Source organism: Talpa occidentalis, unplaced genomic scaffold, assembly GCF_014898055.3.
Source record: "Talpa occidentalis isolate TD23 unplaced genomic scaffold, MPIMG_talOcc4v2.1 talOcc4.10, whole genome shotgun sequence".
Taxonomy (NCBI): domain Eukaryota; kingdom Metazoa; phylum Chordata; class Mammalia; order Eulipotyphla; family Talpidae; genus Talpa; species Talpa occidentalis.
This window is the reverse complement of record NW_023600993.1, coordinates 103369768-103393258: the sequence shown is the minus strand read 5'-3', so window position 1 is coordinate 103393258 and position 23491 is coordinate 103369768. Positions and strand designations below refer to the sequence as shown.

General features: G+C 49.6%; 1 protein-coding gene across 1 annotated transcript; it reads right to left on the bottom strand.

The window, feature by feature from the left end:
* Window positions 1–12401: 12401 nt before the first annotated feature.
* On the bottom strand, window positions 12402–15534 carry LOC119254635 (40S ribosomal protein S8-like). Its single transcript, XM_037521739.2, is given in 3 exon segments — window positions 12402–12784; window positions 15214–15294; window positions 15296–15534. Coding segments are annotated over 3 exon segments (657 nt in total). The 5' UTR covers window positions 15518–15534; the 3' UTR covers window positions 12402–12430.
* Window positions 15535–23491: the final 7957 nt, after the last annotated feature.

The window sequence follows — 23491 nt, the reverse complement described above, 5'->3', positions numbered from 1 at the left end:
GGCGCGCGGGGCGCCCGATCCCGCCAGGCCGGCGGCGCGCGGGGGGCGCGCGGGGCGGGCGCGGGAAGTTCCGGAGCTGCGCGCGCGCCCGCCCTGACCCCACCCACGGCCCGCCCACGACCCCGCCCCGGAGTCGGAGCCGCGGGGTGGGCGGGCCCGGAGGCGGGGCCAGCGCAGAGTGGGCGGGCCCGGAGGCGTGCACACCGATGGCCCCGCCCTCCAGCCCCTGGGACGGTCGCCTGCAGGGCGTCCCGGGTCTAGGGCGTCCCGGGCTCTGGGGCCTCCAACCCCGGACCCCGCTTGGCGGCTGGATTTAGTCTGTGGTCACAGAGGCGAGCGTGGGAATTCAGCCTGTGGGGTTTTCGCCCTACAGAAGCGGGCGACACCTGAGAAACTTGTGGGTGCATTTACCTATTCGCTCAGACGGAGGAAAAACTGTGGGCTCTGGCGCCAGCACTTGCCAGAATCCTCTGCGTGACCCCCGTGCGCTGTCGGCGTGAATTGGGGAAAAAGTGCAGCGTCTGCTCCCCCAGCCCCACGGCTCCGCTCCGCTCGGCTTCTGCAGCGGCGCCAGGTGCGCGCCCGCCGGGACCGCCGGGAGCAGGTTTCGTGGCCGCGGGAGAAAACCCGGGGCCCGCGTGGCCATCACCGGGGACACACAGGGCGCCGGCGAGAGGCGCCCGCCGCGGTCCCTGCGCAGCGCGGAGGCACCTGCTCCCGTCCACCCGCAGCAGGTGTCGGAACAGGCAGGGCCGGGACCCGAACAGGTGGGCGCTGCCCGGGCGGGGCGTGGCAGGGGCCGGGGGACACCCAGGAGCAGCGGGAGCTTCAGGGGGATGGACGGACCTGAAAACCTAAGCGCCCGAACGGGAGTGAGGCCTCAGCTGCCGGCGCCCCAGTCAGGATGGCCCGGGGACAGGTGCGCCCCGACGTGCTTGCTCCGTCTGTGAGACGGCGTTAGGCTCTGCGTGAGAGGCCATCTGGAGGGACAGAAGCGGGTCATGGATCTCATTTTAGCCTCCCAGCCACACGCTGTTCGTGTGACCTTGGGCACTTTTCATATAAACCGCCCTGAACCCCAGTTTCCTCGCATGTAGAATGGAGGCAGTGACCATCCTGGCTCAGCCTTGTTGAGGGCACTGGGGAGCTGATGTCCGCGGCTCACCCGGTGTTTGTCCCCCTCTGGGCAGCAGATGGCTGCAGCGTGTGTGCATGTGTGTGTGTGTGTAAGCAGTGGCCATTTGCAAGGCTCATGAGACCCGTGGGTGAGACTTTGGACAGGGCGCTTGGGGACTCCTCTCTGCTCCTCCAGTCTGGGCGCAGCTGTGCATTAATGATTAACTACTGTGTAACAAAGTCCCCCAAAAGTAGTGACTTAACACACACCACGGCCTCATGGTCTCTGCAGGTTGGAAGTCAGGGCGCACCTAGCTGAGCTCTCTGCTCAGGGTGTCACCGTCCAGTGGTGGGGGGCTGCAGGCGCCTCAGGGGCTCCCCTGGGGAAAGACCCACATCCCAGCTCCTGCAGGTCGCTGGTGGAATTCATCTCGTGCCGTCGGACTGAGCCCTCACTCTCTGGTGGCCGAGGGCTCCGCGTTTCCCAGGGGCTGCGCGCAGTCCCTCCCCGCAGGCTCTCCCCACAGCAGCTCACAACGGGCAGCTTCAACGCCGTGAGGGAGATGTCTCGCTCTCGTGGGGAGGGGGGTTGTCACCATCACCATCACCGTCGCCCTGGCCGCGTCCAGCTGGCAGAAGCAAGTCCCAGGCCCTGACCCTGCCGACGGGCAGGGATCACACCCAGGGGGTAGGTACTGGGGGCATTGCCTGCCCCAGCTGGGAAGAGTCACACGACATGGGGTGACGTGGACACTGGAGGGTTGGATTGTCTGGAAGCTTCTTCGCCACATAAGTGGGAACCTCGGCTGGGCACTCAAAGATGGGGCTGGGTGCTTTTGAGCACGTGGGTCCCCAGGCTACAGGGGCTTTTCAGTCATAGCAGCTGGGTTCCCCGGCGAGGCGCTCCACACCTGAACCTCAGTCTTCTCATCTGTAAAATAGGAATATAGGCACGCAGACCTCTCCTGCCGCCCGCTGCTCCCCTCAGCAGTGTCCTTCGGTCCTTCTGCCTGCTCTGCTCCCCGCTCTGGCTCTGGTGAATTCTCTCACCCTCCCGCGCTTCTGACTGTACCCAGTGCTTGTATCAATAAATAAATCTTTAAAAAAAAAAAAGAGACCATGCAGCTTTCATTTAAAAAATAAAATAAAATAAAATAAAATAGGAATATAACGGTGCCCACCTTGCGGGATTACTTGAAGAGGAGGAGAAGTAATGCACACGGGGTCCCTGGCATAGGGCCTGGCACCCGCCAGCCCGGAGAGCCGATGGGGCGAGCTCAGTCCGGTTGCTGTTTCTCTCATTCCGAGAAGAGGTGGATGGCGTGGCCTTTATTCCACCCACAGAGTAAGTGGCAGCTTGCTGGACGACGAGGTGCTGCTGTGGCTCTGAGAGCCTCTCCACCGCCTGTGAGATGGACGGTCGCTTCTCAGAAGCTAGGAAGGAGCTGGTTTAGCTGGGACTGTGATGTCTCCAGTTGTCCTTCTTCCCATGTTTGGTATGATGTTTGAAATGGTGGCTAATGAGAGCATCTGAAGCCGTCACCAGTAGCGATTTAAGGAAGCTTGTCTGGGAAGCTTGACATCAACAGGAAATAAAATCAATATCCTTCAGCACCTGCCTCTTCATTGGCCATTGTGGAGTTTTTAAAGCCCAGTGGATTTTCTTATTACAATAAGAAAGTGGCTTCTTGTGAAACATAAAATCGGAACCTCCCAGCCAGCAAGTTCATGAATTCATTCAATAAACACATTCTGGGCCTCCCTGGTGGCGCAGCGGTTGAGTGCTGGGTTGCGAAGCTGCCCGCAGCCTCTGCAGCGCCAGTTCGATCCCCGGCTGCTCCCCGGCCACCAGAGGAGGGTCCCACATGGCGCGCAGACCTCTCCTGCCGCCCGCTGCTCCCCTCAGCAGTGTCCTTCGGTCCTTCTGCCTGCTCTGCTCCCCGCTCTGGCTCTGGTGAATTCTCTCACCCTCCCGCGCTTCTGACTGTGCCCAGTGCTTGCATAAATAAATAAATAAATAAATCTAAAAAAAAAACCCCAAAAAACACATTCTGAGCACTCAGTGCCCGCCCCCAAGCTCCAGCTGCTGCGGAACCACCCCAACCAGAGGGAAAACCACCCCTCTGGTTCTACAGGAGGAGGTGTTGGGGAAACAGAATTCAAAACAAAACCCGCCATCCCAGATCACCTTTCCACAATGGAGAGAAGAGAAAGAGACCAGTTTTCTTACAAGCACTAAGCCAAGATGTGATGCTCATGGCAGGCGTCCCAGCAAAGAGATTGCCGGCAGAGAACGCGCACCCTTCACGCTGCCGGGCACGTGCCCGGGTAGAGGACAGCGGGCTCTCAAGCAGGGCCGCAGGGTGTCACTGGTCACACGGTTCACCCTAAATCCACGGAGAACTGGGCGGCCACTTGTGCTTGCTAAGTGTCTCTCTCCAAAGGAATAATCAGCTTCCTGTGTCTCTGTGGTCAGCCTGCCCTGGACTTTCCTGGTGTTAACATTTCAAAGAGGGCTTAAGAAAAACATTCCAGCTTGTGAAAAAAAAAAACAAAAAAAACCAAACAAACCAGGCAAGAGGCTTTGTAGCCTTTCAAAAGCTTTGCACGCGGGCACAAAGGGGCAGGGAAGGAATTTGCAGCGACAGGGCCTGTGAAGGACCTGGGGCAGGGGAGAGGGTGGCCTCGCGTCCTCTGTTCCCAGGGAAAATGATCCGGTTTCATTTCCAGTGTGTTTTGCCCTTGCAAAGACAGGCGTCGAGCAAATAAACACAATCGAGTGGCAGGAAGTGGCACATGGGCGCAAAGGGCGGGCCGAGAGACTGAGCAGTGTGATTTGGGGGGCTTCAGGGTGGCGAGGCCGCGGGCTCCGGCAGGTCCCTCCTGGCCTGGCAAGTGCGGGCCGCGCGCAGCTCCTCAGCCCCAGCGCTTCTCGGGTGTCCCTGCAAGGCTGGGGCGCGCCCAGGCCCCAGCTAAGGAGGAGCTGGCCGGTGGTGGAAGCGTCATGGAGGGGCTCTGGGGTAGGGGAGCCGTAGGTTTGCTTAGTTGCCCCTTTGCGAGAGGCTCTGAGGAGACCGGGAGGGAGGGAGGGCCCTGGCTGGCAGCTCCTCTCTGGGGAGCAGCACTTTTTGCGAGTTCCGGAGGCGGCAGGCACTGGAGTCCCGGTGGGATCGCTGGCTGCGGGCCCCCAACAAGTTCGTTCTTCTCCCTGGGCGCATGTCCTCACCCGGGAAGTGGGGTGAAGTGGGGTGAAGTGGGGTGCTGGTACTGATTTCATGGGTGTGCTTGCGGTTTAAGAACGTTCAGTCCCGGCGAGGTCGGCGGTGACTCCCCGGCGCCTGCTGTCCGGGTCCCGCCGCGCCCGCCCGCAGGACAGTCCCAGAGGCGACGCCCCGCACCCCCTGCAGCCTCGCGGGGCGCTGCCTACGGGGTCGGGGGTCCCGCTTGCCCCTGACGCAGCCCCGGGCTGGCACCGTCGCCGCGGGGGCGCGCACGGGCTCCAGGCCGCTGCGGGCGAGGGCCGGGGCGCCGGGGCCCTCGGCGACTGCGGGGGCTTCCCGGGCGGGGTCGGGGTCGCCCGGGGACCAGCTTGGGGGTCCCGGGCCGCGCGGCGGCTGCGACCACGCCCTCTGCAAAGGGGACCTGGGCGCGCAGGTGGCGCGGGCTCGGGAGCAGGCGGGGGGGGGGTCAGGGCGGGGAACGGCCCCCACGTCCGCGGCTGGAGCCCGGCGGGCGCACCCCAGCACCCCGGCACCCCAGCACCCCAGCACCCCGCGCCCGGCGCCTCGCCAGCAGATGGCGCTGCAGGCCCTCCCCGGCCCGGCCGCGCGCCCAGCTCGGGGCCCGGAGCCCGCGGAGGACCCGCGCGAGGGGCCGTTGGCGGGAAGCCCGGCTCCCAGGCCCACCCGGGGTGACCCCCGCGCTCCGCGGAGGCCTGGCGGGCGTGTTGCTTTGTTTCGCATTGCTTTTTGACTTTTTTTTTTTCATTTTTGTTGCACCAAAATGGGTCCACATTTATGCAAAATGCGTGGAGGGACGAGCAGATCATCTCCCAGGAGGTGCGTGAGCGCAGCGGGCCAGAGGAGGAAACACTCGTGTGAAGCCCCCTCAGCCCTTCCTTCTGGGATTCTCAGCCTGATGGGAAAAAACAGCAAGACAAGCACTGAGGAGATTGGATTTTGAAACAGAAAAGGAAAAAGGGAAAAGTGTGCTGACCTTTTCCATGCCTTTTCCTTTCACATCGAATTAATCAGAAGCACAAATGCTTCTGAATTAAGTGATTCATTCTCCCCTGTCACTTTATTTTAGAACAGTGACTTCTTAGTGGCCTCCACACACCCAGGGGACGAATACGGATGAACCTGAATATCACCAAATGTGGTTATATGTGGGCCTGCTAGACTTAAGCGGCCTGTTCAGCCACCGCTGTGGTTACCTGCAGTTCTGCGTTCCTACGCAAAGCTCAGAACTGTCCAGTCACAGTCATAGGAGCCAAACCTTGCAAGTCGCCTTTCATATCAATCAAGAGCAGAAAGCTGGGTCACTCTGGGAAGGGTGTGCATCAAGAGGTATGACCGGGAACACCTGGGGTGCTGAGGACAGATGCATAAACTCACTCCCGACTCATCATGAGGTATGACCAGGAACGTCCCAGGCACCGAGGACCAATGTATGACAAGGGACCCCAGAAGCTGATCAGTGGATGCCTTGTTGATAAGATTAGGACCATGGCCTGGGGTCTGGGGTTCAGTTTCGATGACAACACTTGGTCATCAAGCTGATATCATGGTCAGCAGACTCGAGTCCCCCAAGCCCTAGATGACATTCCTGAGTGTCCCCCATCCTTTTCTCCTTGTCCTCTGTGATTGTTCTATCAATAAAACCGGCCAGGATCTTGCTCTCAGCAGCATCCTGCCTTGTGCAGCTTGCTCCACGACTCCTGTGTCTTTGTCACTGTGATGTTGCTTGACGCAACAAGTGGCGCCCGAACAGGGACCCCGCACCCCAGTTCTCAAAGCCTGGAGAAGGGAATTGGACGTCCTCTCAAGCCTGGCCAAAAGGCTTCACAGACGCAGAGTCTGCAACGAAGCGGTAAGAAGGTACCGTGTCTTTCCCATCTTTTTTTTCTTCAAAATCAGCCCAGTAATAGGTCCACAGACCCAGCGTCTGTGACGATAATCAGCCTGGTGATAGGTCCACAGACAGCATCTGACAACAGGCAGCCTGGTAGTGGGCCCACAGACCCAGAATCTGTGACGTTTTTCAGTTAAATCTTCCCTTTCTCTCTCAGAAACATGGGCAACAATCCCACTCTCCCTCAGAGCAGCTGTAAAGAACAACTTAGGGCTCTTCTACTAACTCAGGGATGTGATGTGTCCGATAAGGAGATCACTCAATTTTTAAAGGCAATGAAAAACTATTATCATAAAATTCCTCAAGAAGAAATCTTAAATTTAAAAATTGGCAAAGTCTAGGAAAACACAGAGAGACAGAGAGACTTAGAAACAACACCTGTCTCTCATTTTAAAATATGGAATTTATGTAAATTGGCTATTCAGTTGCTAGATAAGAGAGCCTTAATGAATCCTAAAGAGCCAAGCTATAGTTCAGAGGGAGCTAATCCCCACCCCCTGCGCCCCACAATGCTAGAGAAGCTTCGATGGACTCTTCTGACCCTGATCACGAGCCCCCACTGGAGGATAGTGTCTGGAAATTTTTCATCAAGTAGCGGGTGCTACGGCGCCCTCCACTGAAATCTCTGATAAATTTCAAGAGATTCTTAAAGCACTTCAGTCTCTTGCGACTCATTCCAACCATTCCGACCCACGGGTCTCTCAGGATCCTTGTCAATTCACGTTAGTTGAAAAAATGCTTAGAGAAGGCCAGAAAAAAGAGGGACTTTTTGCATTTCCTGTTAAGGTAAAAAGGGGTCGTGTGACCCATGATAGTATCCCCTTTTCTATTTTTAAAGAATTAAGATATAGCATCCGGGACAACAGAATCTCATGTTCTTTTACAAGAGGAGTCATTGAAGGAGTAGGTGGCAGTTATCAGATGACACCATGGGACTGGAAACTTGGTAAAAACAGTTCTCAGTGCACCACAATGTACCTTGTGGTATCAAGAATTTAGGGGTTTCTGGGCCTCCGCTGGTGGCGCAGCCGTTGAGCGCTGGGCTGCGAGGCTGCCCACAGCCCCTGCAGTGCCGGTTCATTCCCCAGCCCCGCCGGCAAGGGTCCCACCAAATAAAAAAAAAGAATTTAGGGATTTCTTAGAAATACAGGCACGCTGAAATGCAGCAGAAGACATTCCTATCACACTGGAAATGCTTTTAGGCGAAGGCATATATGCCACTGTACAAGATCAATTACATTTAGATGAGAGAGCACATACCCAGATAGCAGATGCAGCCTTTCGGGCCTGGGCTTGTGTTCCTGAGGACACTGCCCGGGAGGGCACCTTCGTCACTATCAGACAAGAAGCCTCTGAATCTTGTCTATAGTTCCTAGACCTTCTCCAGAGGGCAATAAATCGCCAAGTTGACAATGCACAAGCAAAACGGATTTTAACATTACAATGGGCTTATAACAATGCTAATACTGGATGCAAAAGGCGCTAGCTTCCATAGTGGGCAAGCCTCATACCATCACAAAAATGCTGCACGCTTGCCAGGATATTGGAACAGAAACCCATAAGGCGCTGGTCTTGGCCTCTGCTTTACGAACGACAGCCCCTTGCTGTAAGTGTGGACAAATGGGTCATTTTTGTAAAAATTGTCCCAATACTAATTCAGGTAAAACTCCTAGGACTGACAAACCAAAAACCAAATGTCCCCGTTGTGAGTGAGGTTGCCCTCGGGCAATTTACTGCAGTTCTAAATTCACCCAACAAATCAAGGCAGTTATCAGGCTCCAGCACACATCCCTAACCAGCTTTCTGTCTCCATGTCGCAAATGGAAGCTCCAGGGATATCACAAACAACGTGGCCTCAGACCAGCCTTCCAAACCCCCAACCTCAGGGGGGAAACCTCACCAATCAATTTTCGATCTAAAGGCAGCTTTTATTTTATTTTATTTTTTTAAAGATTTATTTATTTATTTATACAAGCACTGGGCACAGTCAGAAGCGTGGGAGGGTGAGAGAATTCACCAGAGCCAGAGCGGGGAGCAGAGCAGGCAGAAGGACCGAAGGACACTGCTGAGGGGAGCAGCGGGCGGCAGGAGAGGTCTGCGCGCCATGTGGGACCCTCCTCCGGTGGCCAGGGAGCAGCTGGGGATCGAACTGGCGCTGCAGAGGCTGCGGGCAGCTTCGCAACCCAGCGCTCAACCGCTGCGCCACCGGGGAGGCCCAAAAGGCAGCTTTTAAAGGCAGCACGGGATTGGATTTATCTCTTCCTAATGAATTAATTCTTAATGTCTCCGGAGAAGTACGCCTTGGTAACACGGGGATTTTCGGGCCACTCCCTCAAGGTTTCAGGTCTAATCTCAGGGCGTTTGAGCATTACTATAGATGGAATATTTGTCCTCCCAGGCATGGTGGACTCCAATTACTCGGGCAAAATTAAGATTATGCTTATGGCCCATAAATATGTTGTGATCTCCCCTCATACTCGCATTGCACAGTTGTTACTTTTGCCATACTGGGCCCCAACCTCACGATCTCAACAAAGGGGCCTCGAGGGTTTGGCAGCTCTGGAAATCAAGCCTTCTGGGCAACTGCTATTACAAATACCCGACCTTCTTTAACTGTCTCTACCTCGAACAAATTTTTGCCAGTCTCATTGACACCAGAGAGATGTCTCAATAATAGCTAAAAAAGACTGGCCCCCCCTACTTGGCAAACCTGTTCTACAACTGACTCCCTATCAGGAATAGGCGGCTCCACCTCTCCTGTACCAGAGCTCCCCACTCTTTACAATGTTTTGATCGAGATGGAGGAGCGGCTTATTTATTCTTCCCGTTCCTACTACTGCCTGGGGACGAGATTTATTATCTCAATGGTGCGTCTCTGTTACATCCCATTTTTCCATGTTTAGCTATGGCCACTGTCGCTTCCCCACTCAAAATTAAATGGAAATCAGGTTGCCCAGTTTGGGTGGGACAGTGGCCCCTAAAGGGGGACAAATCGGCTCAAGTCCACCTATTCGTCAATGAACAATTACGTTTAGGTCCTATTGAACCCTCGACCAGTCCATGGAACACCCCTATATTCTGTGCTCCAAAAAAAATCGGCAAAATGCCAACTTATTCAGGATTTAAGGGGCAGCTAATGCTCAAATGCAGCTGATGGGGCACTTCAACCAGGCCTCCCTAACCCAGCCATGAGCCCCTCGGCTTTTCATCTCCTGGTTGTGGACTTAAAAGATTGTTTTTTCACAATCCCTTTATACTCGGATGATAAAGAAAAATTTGCCTTCTCAGTTCCTGAAATTAATAATGGTCGACCCTTACAATGTTTTCAATGGTGTTTTTTACCTCAAGGGTTGATGAATCGTCCCACCATGTGTTACCTATTTGTGGACAATGCTTTACATTCAGTTCATAATGATTTTCCCTCTGGTCTTATATACCATTACATGGATGACATTTTGCTAGCAGCACCAGCTACTAACCACCCACAGGTGTGTTCACAAGTTTTAATGACCCATTTAAAACTGGCAGCGTTGGTGGTGGCATCTGACAAGATTCAATAGACTAATCCTTATTCTTATTTAGGATTCAAGATGCTTTATTCCCCAGTAATTCCTAAAATTCCCACTTTACATTTATCTGACTCGGTCACACTAACGACTTTACAACAATTTTTAGGACACGTTAATTGGCTCCGTCCAGCTCTTGGAATTCCAACCCATGCACTGTCTGAGCTATTTGCTTTAAAAGGTGATCCGGCCCCTGCCTCTCTTCGCTCACTCACTCACAAGGCAAAACGACAATTAACATTCCCACAGTTATACCCCCCAGCTCTGCAAAATATCACCCTCATCTAGAATACTCCATGAGCTGGGCTTCTCATGTCATTCATGTACTTGTTCACTCATTCAGCCATCTAACAGACCTTTACGTGCCAGGCGCTGCTCTAGGTGCTGGAATAACATAGTGGAAAGGGAAGAGGCATCCAACTTTGAGGGAGCTGGCAGAGAGAGAGAGAGAGAGAAGTAGACACTACAACATATATGGTGGCAGATCTTAATACAAGTTAAGAAGGATAAAGGAGAGCAGGCAAGAGGGACAGTGAGTGTGGGGGATGAAGTCTGAAGTACAGTCTGGTGTTGGTTTTCAGGGAGCAGTGGAACATCCTAGAGACCTGAGGAGATCAAGGGTGTGAGCAGATTGAAAACACCTGAGGGAAGTGGCCAGGTGGTGGGGACAGTCAGCATGTGAGAAGCGCACCAGTAGCTGCCAGGCCCGTCTGTACTCCCCAGTCCCTGGTGTGAGGACCCAGTTTTTCCTTCTCCACTCTATCTTCTCAGTTCTTTCAATAAAAAGGACACACTTTGTCTCTGTCACAATTACTGGTGTAAGGAAAGGCAAACATAGGCCATAATTGCTTTTTAATGAGGGGTGAATCTTGTTAAATGGGAGGTACTCTGGTTCTTGGGTTGGACACACAAAATTGAGCAAAGGCCTCAGGGGAACAATATTGCTTTATGTGGCAGAAAGAGGGACATTTGGAGCTGGAAGGGAACCAGCTGGGTGGGAGGCGACAGGAGAATGTATGAGAAAGAGGGTCGAGGATGACAGCTCTGCAGTGGTGAAATAGACGCTGGAACATCTTATAATTTATTACTTATGCAATTAATGTAAATGTTCTTTAACAAACACTTCCTTAGCATTATGCCAAATATTTTGTGGGCATAATTTACATGCCATAATATTTATCTACCTTTAAATTATACAACCCAGTGGTTTTAACCTATTCAGAGGGGTATGCAGTCATCACTGTTCTTTAATTTCATCACCCCAAAAAAGAAACCTTGTATCCATTAAGAGCCTGGGGCCTCCTTGGTGGTGCAAAGGGTTAAGCACTGCACTATGAAGCTATCCGCAGCCTCTGCAGCACGAGTTTGATCCCCAGGCAGCCAGAACTGCCCACATGGCACAGCAGACCTCTCCTGTCTCCCCGCTGCTCCCCTCAGCAGTGGATTTCATTCAATCTGCCTGTTCTGTTCCCAACTCTGTCTCTGGTGAATCCTCTTACCCCCTGCACCTCTGGCCTGTACCCCAGTTCTTGTATGCATAAATAACCAAATCTTTTAAAGAGTCATTCTCCAGGTTTATAACATATTTAATCATTTAATAATTAATATTTAATATGATATAGAATAATAAGATGCTTAATATTTAATTTAATGTTAACATTATTAACATTCTATCTCTAAGATAGACCTTTATCTCTGAGATAATGACCTGTCTCTAACCCAAGAGGAACTGGGTTCAAAGCAGTGGAATTTGAGTTTGAACCCTGGTCATTTGACCCCAGAGTCTCTACCTTTAACCATTGTTTGTCCCTTCCCCATAAGAAGAACTAATTTATAGGTTAATAATAAAGGCATGTTTACACACCACAGGGCGAGGAAGTCTCCATATGGTCAAAAGCAACACTAACCAACAAGCAAGAAAACAGGCATAGCAGCCTCTCCTCTCTCACTCTTAATCTTAGCAGACACCTTGATTTTGATTCCATTTTAAAAACTCATTTTTTCTACTTGTGTCCAAGGGAGGGAGGGAGAGCGCCTTCATGGGTAGATGGCACCTTCAACTATCTGGTCTCTCCAGTCAAAGACTCAGGAGTGCCTTTGATTCCTCTTCTCCTTACCCCTTACATGTTTCAAGTCTTCACGACTCTACCTCTAAACACCCTCAACCTGTTCACCCCTTTCCACTAGGACTGCTACTCTTTAATCCAAGCCACTTCCATCATGTTGCCTCAGGATTTCAGCCGACCGCGGTTCGTTGAATGTGCCGTTCTGGGGTCTGCCTCTGTGTTTTTGTTTCTGCTGTTTGCACAGCCTGGAATGCTCTTCCTCTTTTGTCCACTTGGCAAATTCTTCCTTCACTCTCAAGACTTCTGTGAGATCATCCTCTGGACCCACTTTCTGGCCGAGGCTGCAGTGCCACAGGCTGGTGCAGCACCACGGACAGCTCACGGCCCAGGCGCCTGGGCTGCATCATCCCGGCTTTGCTGCTGGGTTGTCTCTCTCAAAGCCACGGGATGCCCTTCCAGAACGACCTAGACGTCCTTGGAATGTAATGTCTTCAGGAGCACCACTCTTTTTTTTTTTTCAAAGAACAACAAAGACCTTTATTACAGGAGCTAAGAGAGGAGGGAGGAGGACTCATTTGCCTTTCCGGGCTTTGATTTCCTCAGATAGAACTCTAGCTCCTTGCCCTCCAGCACATAGCCATCTGCTCGGCCACGCTGGCCTGGTCTTGAAGCGATGCATGCAAGAAGCTTGCCCTGCTGGAACTGCTCCTCCAAAAGACTGCTGATTTTGGCATTCTTTTTCCTTTCATCATATTTCTTCTGAATTTTCTTGGATCGCTTTTTGTTCAGGATCTCTTCCTCTTCAGGAGCCAGCTTGGCTCCCTTCTTGCGACCCAGGAGCAGTGCATAGTGGGACTCATACCACTGCCGGTATGGTGTGCTGTCAATACGCACGATGCAGTTCTTTTTTTTTTTTTTTTTTTTTTTTTTTTTTTTTTTATTTTTTTTTTAAATATTAAATTTTATTTTTATATTCCCCCATACAATTGCAAACGCCCCATTCTGACCCCAATCCTTCCCCTCCCGCCCCCCCACCCCCCAAAAAGTGTCTCTGGTTCATAGTTTTTGTTGATTTTGATTTTCACTTTCTTATATTCATTTTCCTGGTCCCTTATTTAAGTTTTCTAGATTCCTGCTATGAGTGAGACCATCCGGTATTTTTCTTTTTCTTTTTGGCTTATTTCGCTGAGCATGATCCCTTCCAGTGCCATCCATGTTGCTGCAAATTGCATGTGTTTATCTTTTTTGAATGCTGAGTAATATTCCATGGTATATATGTACCACATCTTCTTGATCCAGTCATCTATTTTTGGGCATTTGGGCTGTTTCCAAAGCTTAGCTATTGTAAACAGTGCTGCTATAAACATAGGAGTGCAGGTGCTCTTTGGAATTGATGTTTCTGTGTCCTTTGGGTAAATACCTAGGAGTGGAATTGCTGGATCATATGGAAGCTCTATGTTTAGTAGGTCCAGAAATCTCCACACAGCTCTCCATAGTGGTTGGACCAGTTTGCACTCCCACCAACAGTGCACAAGAGTTCCTTTTTCTCACATCCTCGCCAACATTTGTTGTTGCTAGTTTTTTTAATATGTGCCATTCTCACTGGTGTGAGATGGTATCTCATGGTAGTTTTGATTTGCATTTCCCTGATTACAAGTGATGTTGAACATTTTTTCATATGTCTGTTGGCCATTTGCATTCCTCTTCAGAGAAGTTTCTTTTTTAGCTCTTCTGCCCATTTTTTGACTGGATTATATTCTTTGTTGTTGCTGAGTCTCATCAGCTCTTTGCAGATTTTTGTGATCAGTCCTTTATCATTAGTGTTGGGTGCAAAAATGTTCTCCCAGTTGGTGGGGTTTCTCTTTGTTTTTGTTATTGTCTCTTTTGCTGTGCAGAAGCTCTTTAATTTGATGTAGTCCCAGCTGTTGATCTTTCTCTTCACTATCACTGCTTTGGGTGATGTGTCTGTAAAGATGTCTTTGATGTGCAAATCCCGTAGTGTTTCGCCTATATTTCCTTCTATGTATTTTATGGTTTCAGGTCTTATGTCTAGTTCTTTAATCCATTTTGAGTTGATTTTTGTGTATGGTGTGAGGTAGTGGTCAAGCTTCATTCTTTTGCATGTAGCGACCCAGTTTTCCCAGCACCATTTATTGAACAAACTTTCTTTGCTCCAATGCATAGTCTTTGCTCCTTTGTCAAAGATTAGTTGACCATAATCTGTGGGTTTATTTCTGGATTTTCTATTCGATTCCATTGGTCTGTATGTCTGTTCTTGTTCCAATACCATGCAGTTTTGATGATTATGGCTTTGTAGTATAGTTTGAAGTCTGGGAGTGTGATGCCTCCATTTCCTTCTTTTTTTTCAGTAGAGCTTTGGCTATTCGGGTTTTTGGTGATTCCATATGAATTTCATCAATAATTGTTCTATTTCTTTGAAGAATGACATTGAGATTTTGATTGGAATAGCATTGAATCTGTATATTGCTTTTGGTAGGATGGCCATTTTAATAATGTTTATTCTTCCAATCCATGAGCAGGGGATGTCTTTCCATTTCTTTGTGTCTTCTTCTATTTCTTTTAACAGTGTTTTATAGTTTTCTTTGTATAGGTCCTTTACCTCTTTTGTTAGATTTATTCCCAAATATTTGATTTTTTTTGTTTCGATAATAAAAGGGGTGGTTTTTTTGATTTCTTCTTCTTCAGATTTATTGTTTGTGTATAGGAAGGCTACTGACTTTTGCGTGTTGATTTTGTATCCTGCCACTTTACTGAATTGATTGATGAGTTGAATTAGTTTTTCTGTGGAGATTTTGGGGTTCTCTATGTATATTATCATATCATCTGCAAATAGTGATAGTTTGACTTCTTCTTTTCCTATTTGGATTCCTTGGATGTCTTTCTCTTGTCTTATTGCTCTGGCTAGGACTTCCAGTATTATATTGAAAAGCAGTGGTGAGAGTGGACATCCTTGTCTTGTTCCAGATCTTAATGGAATTGCTTTCAGCTTTTCACCATTGAGAATGATACTGGCTGTTGGCTTGTCATAGATGGCCTTTATGATGTTGAGGTATGTTCCTTGTATCCCAAGAATTTCAAGGGCTTTTATCATGAATGGGTGTTGCACTTTGTCGAAAGCTTTCTCAGCATCTATTGATATTATCATATGGTTTTTATATTTCTTTTTGTTGATGTGTTGGATAACGTTGATTGATTTTCGGATGTTAAACCATCCTTGTGCCCCTGGAATGAATCCAACTTGGTCGTGGTGAATTATCTTATGGATACATTGTTGGATTCTGATAGCTAAAATTTTATTGAGGATTTTTGACGATGCAGTTCTTTACCAGGGTCTTGGTGCGAACCAGCTCGTTGTTGGACGCATTGTAGACAACATCAATAATCCTTGTTTTTGCGAGTACAACACTCAGAGCCCCAAGAGAAGTTCCCCACATCCAGCCTCAAGGCTCGGTACTTCTTGTTGCCTCCCCGAACTCGAACTGTGTGTATGCGCCGAATGCCAATCTTAGTGTTGGCAGCTGGGCGTCCCAACTCATACTTTCGCTTCTTGTGGTAGGGCTTTCTCTTGCCCCCGGTCTTGCGGCGTTTGTGCCAGTTGTCCCGAGAGATGCCCATCACTCGGCGCTGGCCGGAAAGAGAGGAGCACTACTCTTTTTCAGGAAAAAAATGGCGAGGCATTTTCTACACAGGTCTTTAGTAAAATAAAAAAAAAAATTAAAAACCCCTGCGCTTCAAAGGACACCATCGAGAAAGTGAGAAGACAAAATACAAAAGGGGAGAAAATACCTGCAAATCATATACCGATAAAATACTTGTGTCCAGAATATATAAGCTACTCCTAACAATAGAAAACCCAATTTTTTAACATGCAAAAGATCTGAACAGACATTCTCCAAAAAAGAGATAATAATGACCAATAAATGCATGAAAAGAAGCTCAACATCATTAGGCTTAAGGGGAATGTAAATCAAAACCACTATCAGTTACCACTTCACACCAACGAGATGGTCACAGGAAGAAAGAGCAACAATCCCATGCATTGGCAAACTTGTGGCGACACTGGAACCCCAAGCCCCATGGTGGGAGTGTGAAATGGTGGGGTCCCTGTGGAAAACACTCTGGCCATTCCTTGGAAGATAACATTGTCATCATGCCCCACACCTTGATATTTGCCCACAAGGACTGTTAAAAAAAAAAAAAAAAAAGCCACACAGCGGCTCATGCTCGGACATTTCCAGCAGTTATTCATAACAGTAAGACATGGAAACAGCCCAATGTCCTTCAGCTGATGAATGGATGGAAAATGTGATGTGATCAGACAGAAGGAGTGGACTACGGCACAGCGCACCTCGGAGGGAGCTGGAAACCTCGCAGCGGGTGGAGGGTGACGGAAGGTCAGCTGTGCCCAAGCCCACTTATAGGACGTGCCCCGAACGGGCAGCCCGAAGAGACAGAGGCGGACTCGTGGTGGCCGGGAGTTGGGGAGGTGGGGGCGAGTGTCTGCTAAGAGGCGTGGGATTTCTCTTTGGGGTGATGAGAATGTTCTGGAATTAGGCAGTGCTACTGGTTGCCCAACTTGGTGAAGATTTTAAAATCGACTGAACTGTACACTTTCAACGGGTGAGTTTCGTGCCATGTGAATTCCATTTAGTTTAAAAAGTGCCTTTTCTTGACCTCTTCACTGAGACCCTGCTGTCAGCATAGTTCCCTTTCCTGAGTTGCCGAGGCTCCTGCACGAGTGTCCTGACGGGAGCTGGCACTGGGCACACCAGCTATGACGTTCTCCGTCCCAGGGGACTGAACTCTAAGGCATGGGCATGCGTGAGCTCTGGGTGGAGAAGTGCCCAGTGTCGTCTCAAATAAGGGACTTTGTTTCCACCATCCCGAGTGACACGGGACCTCCTGGTGCTCAGTCAGCAGTGCTGGGAGACGGCGGAGCTTGCTCACAGACTGAGCAGTTAGGGGCAGGAGAACGAGGTCAGCCTCAAAATGTGCACATTGCCAGACTGACACCCCAGACATGTGAGGGTGAAGTGCAGGGGGCTGCGTGTGTTGGCGGGAGAGTCCAGGCTTTGGGCACCGAGACGGCTTCCGGTTCCAGCTCTTTTGAATGACTCGGCTGATTTCGCCGCCTCATTTTCTTCAATGGGAAGACACCCCACCTCCCGGGGGGTGTCGGGGATTATTGACAATGGGTCAGGCCTGTGGAGAACGAAGCTGGTGCTCAGTTAATAGTGTGGGCGGCCTACCTAGAAAGATCGCGGTGACCCTGTGGATCTGACCTGTTAAACGTCGGCCTGGAATTAATTTGGAGTTGCAGAAAGCACATCGGCATTAATGAAATCCATTCCCTTCATTTCCTAAAGAACTTTCTAATGAAAGGGGACTTCCTAACCTGTGAAACTGTGAGGCCCAGGGCACTCAGCACCTGGTAAACAGGCTTTTTGCAGAAAAAAATACCCAAGACCTCTCAACATTTAAATGGCACAAAGCAGTGCATTTTGTCTCTCAGGCAACCGCCAAGCTGGATTCCAGGTAAAAGAACACATGCGAATATTCGTCAGGGAAGGCTTGAGGTTCGTGCCTGAACATCTCAGGGCCCACAGCCCCCACTCCAGAACAGGCTGCGTGAGACGTAAAAAGACTCAGAAAACCAGGATGATGTAGCCACACTTCAGAAGCAGCCCCAGCTGACTGATCCAGGGAGGGGGCCGCAGGAAACGTCCTGCTCCCCACTGCTCCCCGACAGCTGCAGACACCCAGTGGGGGAGCCAGCCGGGCTGGGAGCCCACAGACAGCGGGGAGCTCAGGATGCAAGCAGGGCGTGGCGGGGGTGGGGTGTGGGGTGGGGTGGGGGCATCCCACAGAGGAATCAGACACCCCGGGGAAACCCATCTCCCACAGCAGGCCCGACTCCTTTCGCACAACCCGGTGAGGCTGGGGGGGCAGCCCCCAGCAAGTGTTGGCTGCTGCCTTTTTAGACCTTCCAAGTCTTTGTTGTTTGTTGAGATTCCCCTTAAGATCTTGTCAGAAGAAAATGTTCCAGGCGTTGGAAACCGTTTTAAAAACCACCTCCAGAGCACTCCGCCCTGCAAGCCCCCTCGTCTGGAAGGAGCAGGTCCAGTCTGCCTCTGGTGTCCTGTGGAGGAGCAGAGGGCGCAGCCCCCACAAAGAAGACGTGACATTTAAGACAGAACACGCGGGTGCCGGTTCCCTCTGAGCGCAGGCGAGGAGCAGGGCTGGAGGCGGCGCCTGCCCCCGCTCCTGGGCCGGCTGCGAGTTCATCACCGAGGGGACAGCGCTTCTGCCAGACAAGTGTGTTCAAATATTCTAGTAAGACACTCTCCCGGGGGAATGCGAGCCGAAGTGTAGAGAGATTTCACTGTGCCACATGGAAAACCCTTTGATTTATGCATGTTTTCCTCACTGCGTGTTCCCAGAGAAATCACACGCACCCAGCAGGAGAACCCTTGATCTTTGTTTTTCTTGAATTCAGCAGCATTTCTGGTGGAGGCGACACCTGCCGCCCCCCCACCCCCGCCTCTCTGTGGTTTGTGGCATGCTCATCCCTTCCGTTCCAGAACCTGTCATCTTAGTGTTAAATATCCTGAAAAAATTTTTTTGAAACCCCAAGATGAGGGCCTCCCTGGTGGCACAAGGGGTTGAGCCGCAACCTATGAGCCTGTCTGTAGCCACTGCAGCACGAGTTCAATCCCTGGCCAGGGAGCAACCCACATGGCGTGGCAGACCTCTCCTGTCTCCCCGCTGCTCCCCCCAGCAGTGGATTTCAGTCAGTCTGCCTGTTCTGCTCCCCACTCTGTCTCTGGTGAATCCTCTCACCCCCCCACACCTCTGGCCTCTACCCCGGGTCTTGTGTGTATAAATAAATAAATCTTAAAAAATAAAAAAAAAGATTGAAACCCCAAGATGAGAGGAGACAGTAAAGTCCTGTTTCAGTTAAGCCCGGATAACGCAGTAGCTGGACATCGGGGTGCAGACTTCAGGGAGCGACCTGGTCAGCCTCGGACCTCCCACCAGCCCAGTGGTGGGCGGAGTCACAATTGTGTTTTCCCCCTCATTTCTCCTGAACCCCTCTGCTTAGCTCCTCCTCACAGCCGTTCTGCAGTCTTGAAATCATGAATTGTGAATCCTCCAGTCTGATTCTTCCTTTTCATTATTGTTTTGATAATTTTAGGTCCTTTCATGTGAAGTTTAGGATCAGCTTCTGAATTTCTTTGAAGAAGTCATCTGGGATTTTGGTAGGGATTGCACTGAATCCTGGTAGTCTTACCTCAGCATTATTAAGTTTTTTTTTCCCCTATGAGCATGGGTGTCTTTCTATTTATTTAGGTCTTTTAAAAGCTCTGTCAACAATTTTTTTTTTTAGTTTTCAGAGTACAAGTTTTGTGCCCCTTTGGTTAAATTTATTCCATAAGTATCTGATTCTTTCAATGTCACTGTAAATGGAATTATTTTCTTAAGTTCATTTTTGGCTTGTTCGTTGAGTTTTGTAAATAGATTTTGTATATTGAATTTGCTGTACTTGTTTATTATTTCAAATAGTTGTTGATTCCTTAGGATTTTCTATGCACAAGACCGTGTCATCTGGAAATAGAAATAATTTTGCATCCTTTATAATCTGGATGCTTTTAACTTCTTCATTTCTAGTTTCCCTGCCTAGAATTTGAGTGTAATGAGAGCAGATAGCCTTGCTTTGTTCCTGCTCTTGACTGGAGGCGGGGTCATTCTGTCTGCCCCCACTAAGTGTGGTCTTAGCTGTGGATTGGTTATAGACGCTCTGTCAACTTGAGTCAGTTCCTTTTCATTCCTAGTTTGTTGAGTATTTTATCATGAAAGGTTTTGAATTTTGTTGGGTGCTATTTATTTTATTGATATGGCATATTACATTTATTGATTTTCAGATATTAAACCTACCTTGCATTCTTAGGATTAAAATCGCTGGTCATGGTTTATAATTCTTTTATATGTTGCTGGATTCAGTTTTCTAGATTTTGTTGAGTTTTTGTTTTTTTCTTTTTGGTGTTCATTGTATTCATATACACAAGTTTATTGGTCTAGTCAGCTCATTCTTATTGTTGGCATGATTCATTACTATGTGTTAATAGAGATTAAGTCTCATTTCTGTGCTGACTGATAATTATGTTGCTCCCTGGCCCTTGAGGCCACCCACATTACTTGCCGCATGTTTTCCCCCATCTTCAAGTCAGAGTTAGTGGATACTTTAATTCTCTGACTTCCTCTAAAATCTGGACCCAACAGAACATGTAAGTTCAGAAACACCCAGGTAATCTCCTTGTTTCAAGTTCATCTGATTTGAGTTGCATTTCAATGTTATCCACCCGAGGGTGAGGAAGCTGGGGTATTTACCCACCAGGTCCTATCCATCATTGACTGAGGTGTTACTTGAGGGTGTGGATTCTTTCATATTTCCAGCTTGCCGTGTCCAGACAGCATGCTGTATGGCCACAGAAAAGAGTGGCTTGTTGAGGAGTTGGAGTCAAGCTGGAGGACACAGTAAGACTAAGCGGCTGAAGCTGAGCTCTGACAGTAACTGCCTGGAGAGAGATGGGCCTCACATTTTCTGGCTGGACGCTTGCTGGTTGAACTTGCAAACCTGTAGACCACCCACCCTTTTGCCCCCACCCAGAACACTGCTGGAGCAGAGCATGAGTCAGGGCTTGGGAGAGCTGGACATGTGGGCATTTGGGCATGTGCCCATCTTTGACCTGGAGCAGCCTGAAAGCAGGAGCTACAGCAGCTCTGAAAGGCGGGGTTTGGGGAAGAATGGGCAGCATAAGAAGCAACCTAAATCTGTAAAGCTTGGGGGCCTGCAGTGCCCACTCTCCTGGAGGTGGAGGGAATGGTGTAGACGTAACAGAATATAAGCCTCATTGGATGTCAGCCAGGGTAATGACACCAAGGAGTGATTCGGGGGCAAATGTTGGGGGAGCATCATCATATGTAGGCCATAAAATCACAGACCCCATTAGGGAATGATGCGCTGTCAGAGGCACCCTAAGGAAGGGTGTCAGGGAGTGATCTTTAATGAACTCCCGAACATGCCTCTGATCTTTTTCTAAAGCAACCTGTGTTTCATTCCTTGCAACTCATGGACAAAATGCTGGCTGATGCATTGTTTTGAATTTATTTCCCCCCTTTATTCTTTAATACGTTTATTGTCCATTTTTAAATGAACTTGGTACCATGTGTTCAATTCTAAAAGCATGGAATGTTCTGTTCAGAGTGAAAGGGAAAAGGCAGGGTTCAACCTTGTCTCAATTTTCCTTAATGAGCAATTGCTTAAGCAGCATTGGAAAGTATGATTCAATAGTTCTTCGCTGGAGCTAATTGAAATGAGACTGGATTCTGGCCTTGGCATTTTTCATTTCCCTGGGGATTTTGACCTTTTAAACCTTTCTCTTTGTTCTGCGTTGTTTATCGAAGGTTCCTTTGGAATTTAAACAGGCTTCAATTAGGACAAGACATCAGTTCTGTCTATCAAGCAATATTGGGATGGGCTGGGAGGGTGGTTATCAAAAACGAGCCCCTCATTCCCAGGTGATCATTCTGAGGGCTTCTCCAGGTGCTTGCGTTTGCTTTTTGGTCGGAGCTAAGTGTGGATGCATGGATTAGAGTGCTTGTTTTCACTTGCGAGAATAATTTGTGGAATGAATTTGGAATGGTCAAAAGAAGTCAGGAAGCATTTTATGTACTGGATGTCTTTTTTTCAAATTAAAAAATATTAGTAGTTTCATCTCTGGGGAAAATGCAGTAGTGTTGTTTTGCTGGTGGTGATTTAAACTCGCAGAGCCCCTTGGGAGGGCAATTTGGGAAATTAAACGTGAAATGGACATGTCCTTGGACTTTCAAGCCCACTCCTAGGAGTCTTTGTTGCAGATGTACTCCCAGATGAGCACAACAGTGATGTTCAAGGTTACTCGTTGCAGCATTTTCTTTATGGAAAAAGACTGAAAATCCCCTGTGTTTTCATCATAAAAGCCAGCTGTATGAGAGCAAGGCCACTGGGGAGAGGCATTGAAGAGTACAAGGCAGCACTATGTTCCTTTAAGGAATGACTTTCAAGATGGTGTTAAGTGAGAAAAACTAGGAAACAGAATAATGTGAATAATATGCTACTTTCTATGTGAACTGAAAGAGAGTAAACACCTCCCCTCATTGCAGATGTCTGTAGAGCAATCTGTTAGCAGCGGCTGCCTGTGGTCATGAGACCTGAGATACTATGAGAGCAGGAGGCAATGGAATACTACTCAGCTGTAAAAAATCTTGCCATTTGCTACGATGTGGATGGAGCTTGAGGGGATTCTGCTCAGTGAAATATGTCATTGGGCCTCCCCCGTGGCGCAGCGGTTGAGCGCTGGGTTGCGAAGCTGCCCACAGCCTCTGCAGTACCGGTTCGATCCCCGGCTGCTCCCTGGCCACCGGAGGAGGGTCCCACATGGCGCGCAGACCTCTCCTGCCGCCCACTGCTCCCCTCAGCAGTGTACTTCGTCAGTCTGCCTGTTCTGCTCCCCGCTCTGGCTCTGGTGAATTCTCTCACCCTCCCATGCTTCTGACTGTACCCAGTGCTTGTATAAATAAATAAATAAACAAATCTTTAAAAAAAAAAAAAAGAAGAAATACATCAGAAGGACAGAGAAATACTGCATGATTCAAGTAAACCTAAAACAAACCCTTAGACTCTGACAACAGAGTGGCTGTTGCCCGAGGAGAAGGATGTGGTGGCAGGAGGGGGTGAGTGGACATTGGGTGGTGGGTGTAGGGGTATCTGCAGCTGCGGAGGTGAGAACCTGCACACCTGAAACCTATACAGTGTCGTAAACTAGTGTTACCTCAGTAAAAGGAAAAGAGAAAGCAGACAAGTGTCGGAGAAGACCGTCCCCCCTCCTTGCACGCACACATGTATGGTGGAAGTGGGTCCTGGAGCACCGTCGTTGGCACAGTGTGGGCTGGGGGTTTTTTCCCATCCATGTTTTAAGGAAATGACATGACAGCGAGCACCTCTCTGTTCCTGTCTTTTCAAAGTCAGCGAAAGTATCTTGGTAAGAATTTAATTACTTTCATTGTGGCTTTTTGGACAAGGATTCAGAGCCTGGGGCTCCTGAGTGGGTGGGCACGGGAGCTTAAGTGGTGGGGAGGGTCTGTGAGTTTCCATAAATTGTCTACGGACCTGGCTATGTCTGGGTGTGTTTTCAGGGGCAGAGCCCGTAGTTTGTGTCAGGTCCTCAAGGGACGCTGAGGGGGATGTCGCCCCCGTACTGGCCGTTCACTGACCGTTGGCTGAGCTGTGATGTCCAGGCTGTCCCCGAGGGGCTGAGCTTCAATCATCTTGGGGTGAGTAGGGATGAGGTACAGAGGACCCGGAGCTCCAGCTTTGGCCTTAGGCAAGTCCAGATCAAGTCCTGGCCTTTGTCACTGTGAAACGAATCACAGAGAATAGCCTGGCTAACTTGTTGACCTCGACATTTCTCAGGCCATGAAACTAGAGTTGCAACCTGCTTACAGGAATCCCTGGATGTAGCTGGTCCAAAATGATCAGCCTCAAGAAAT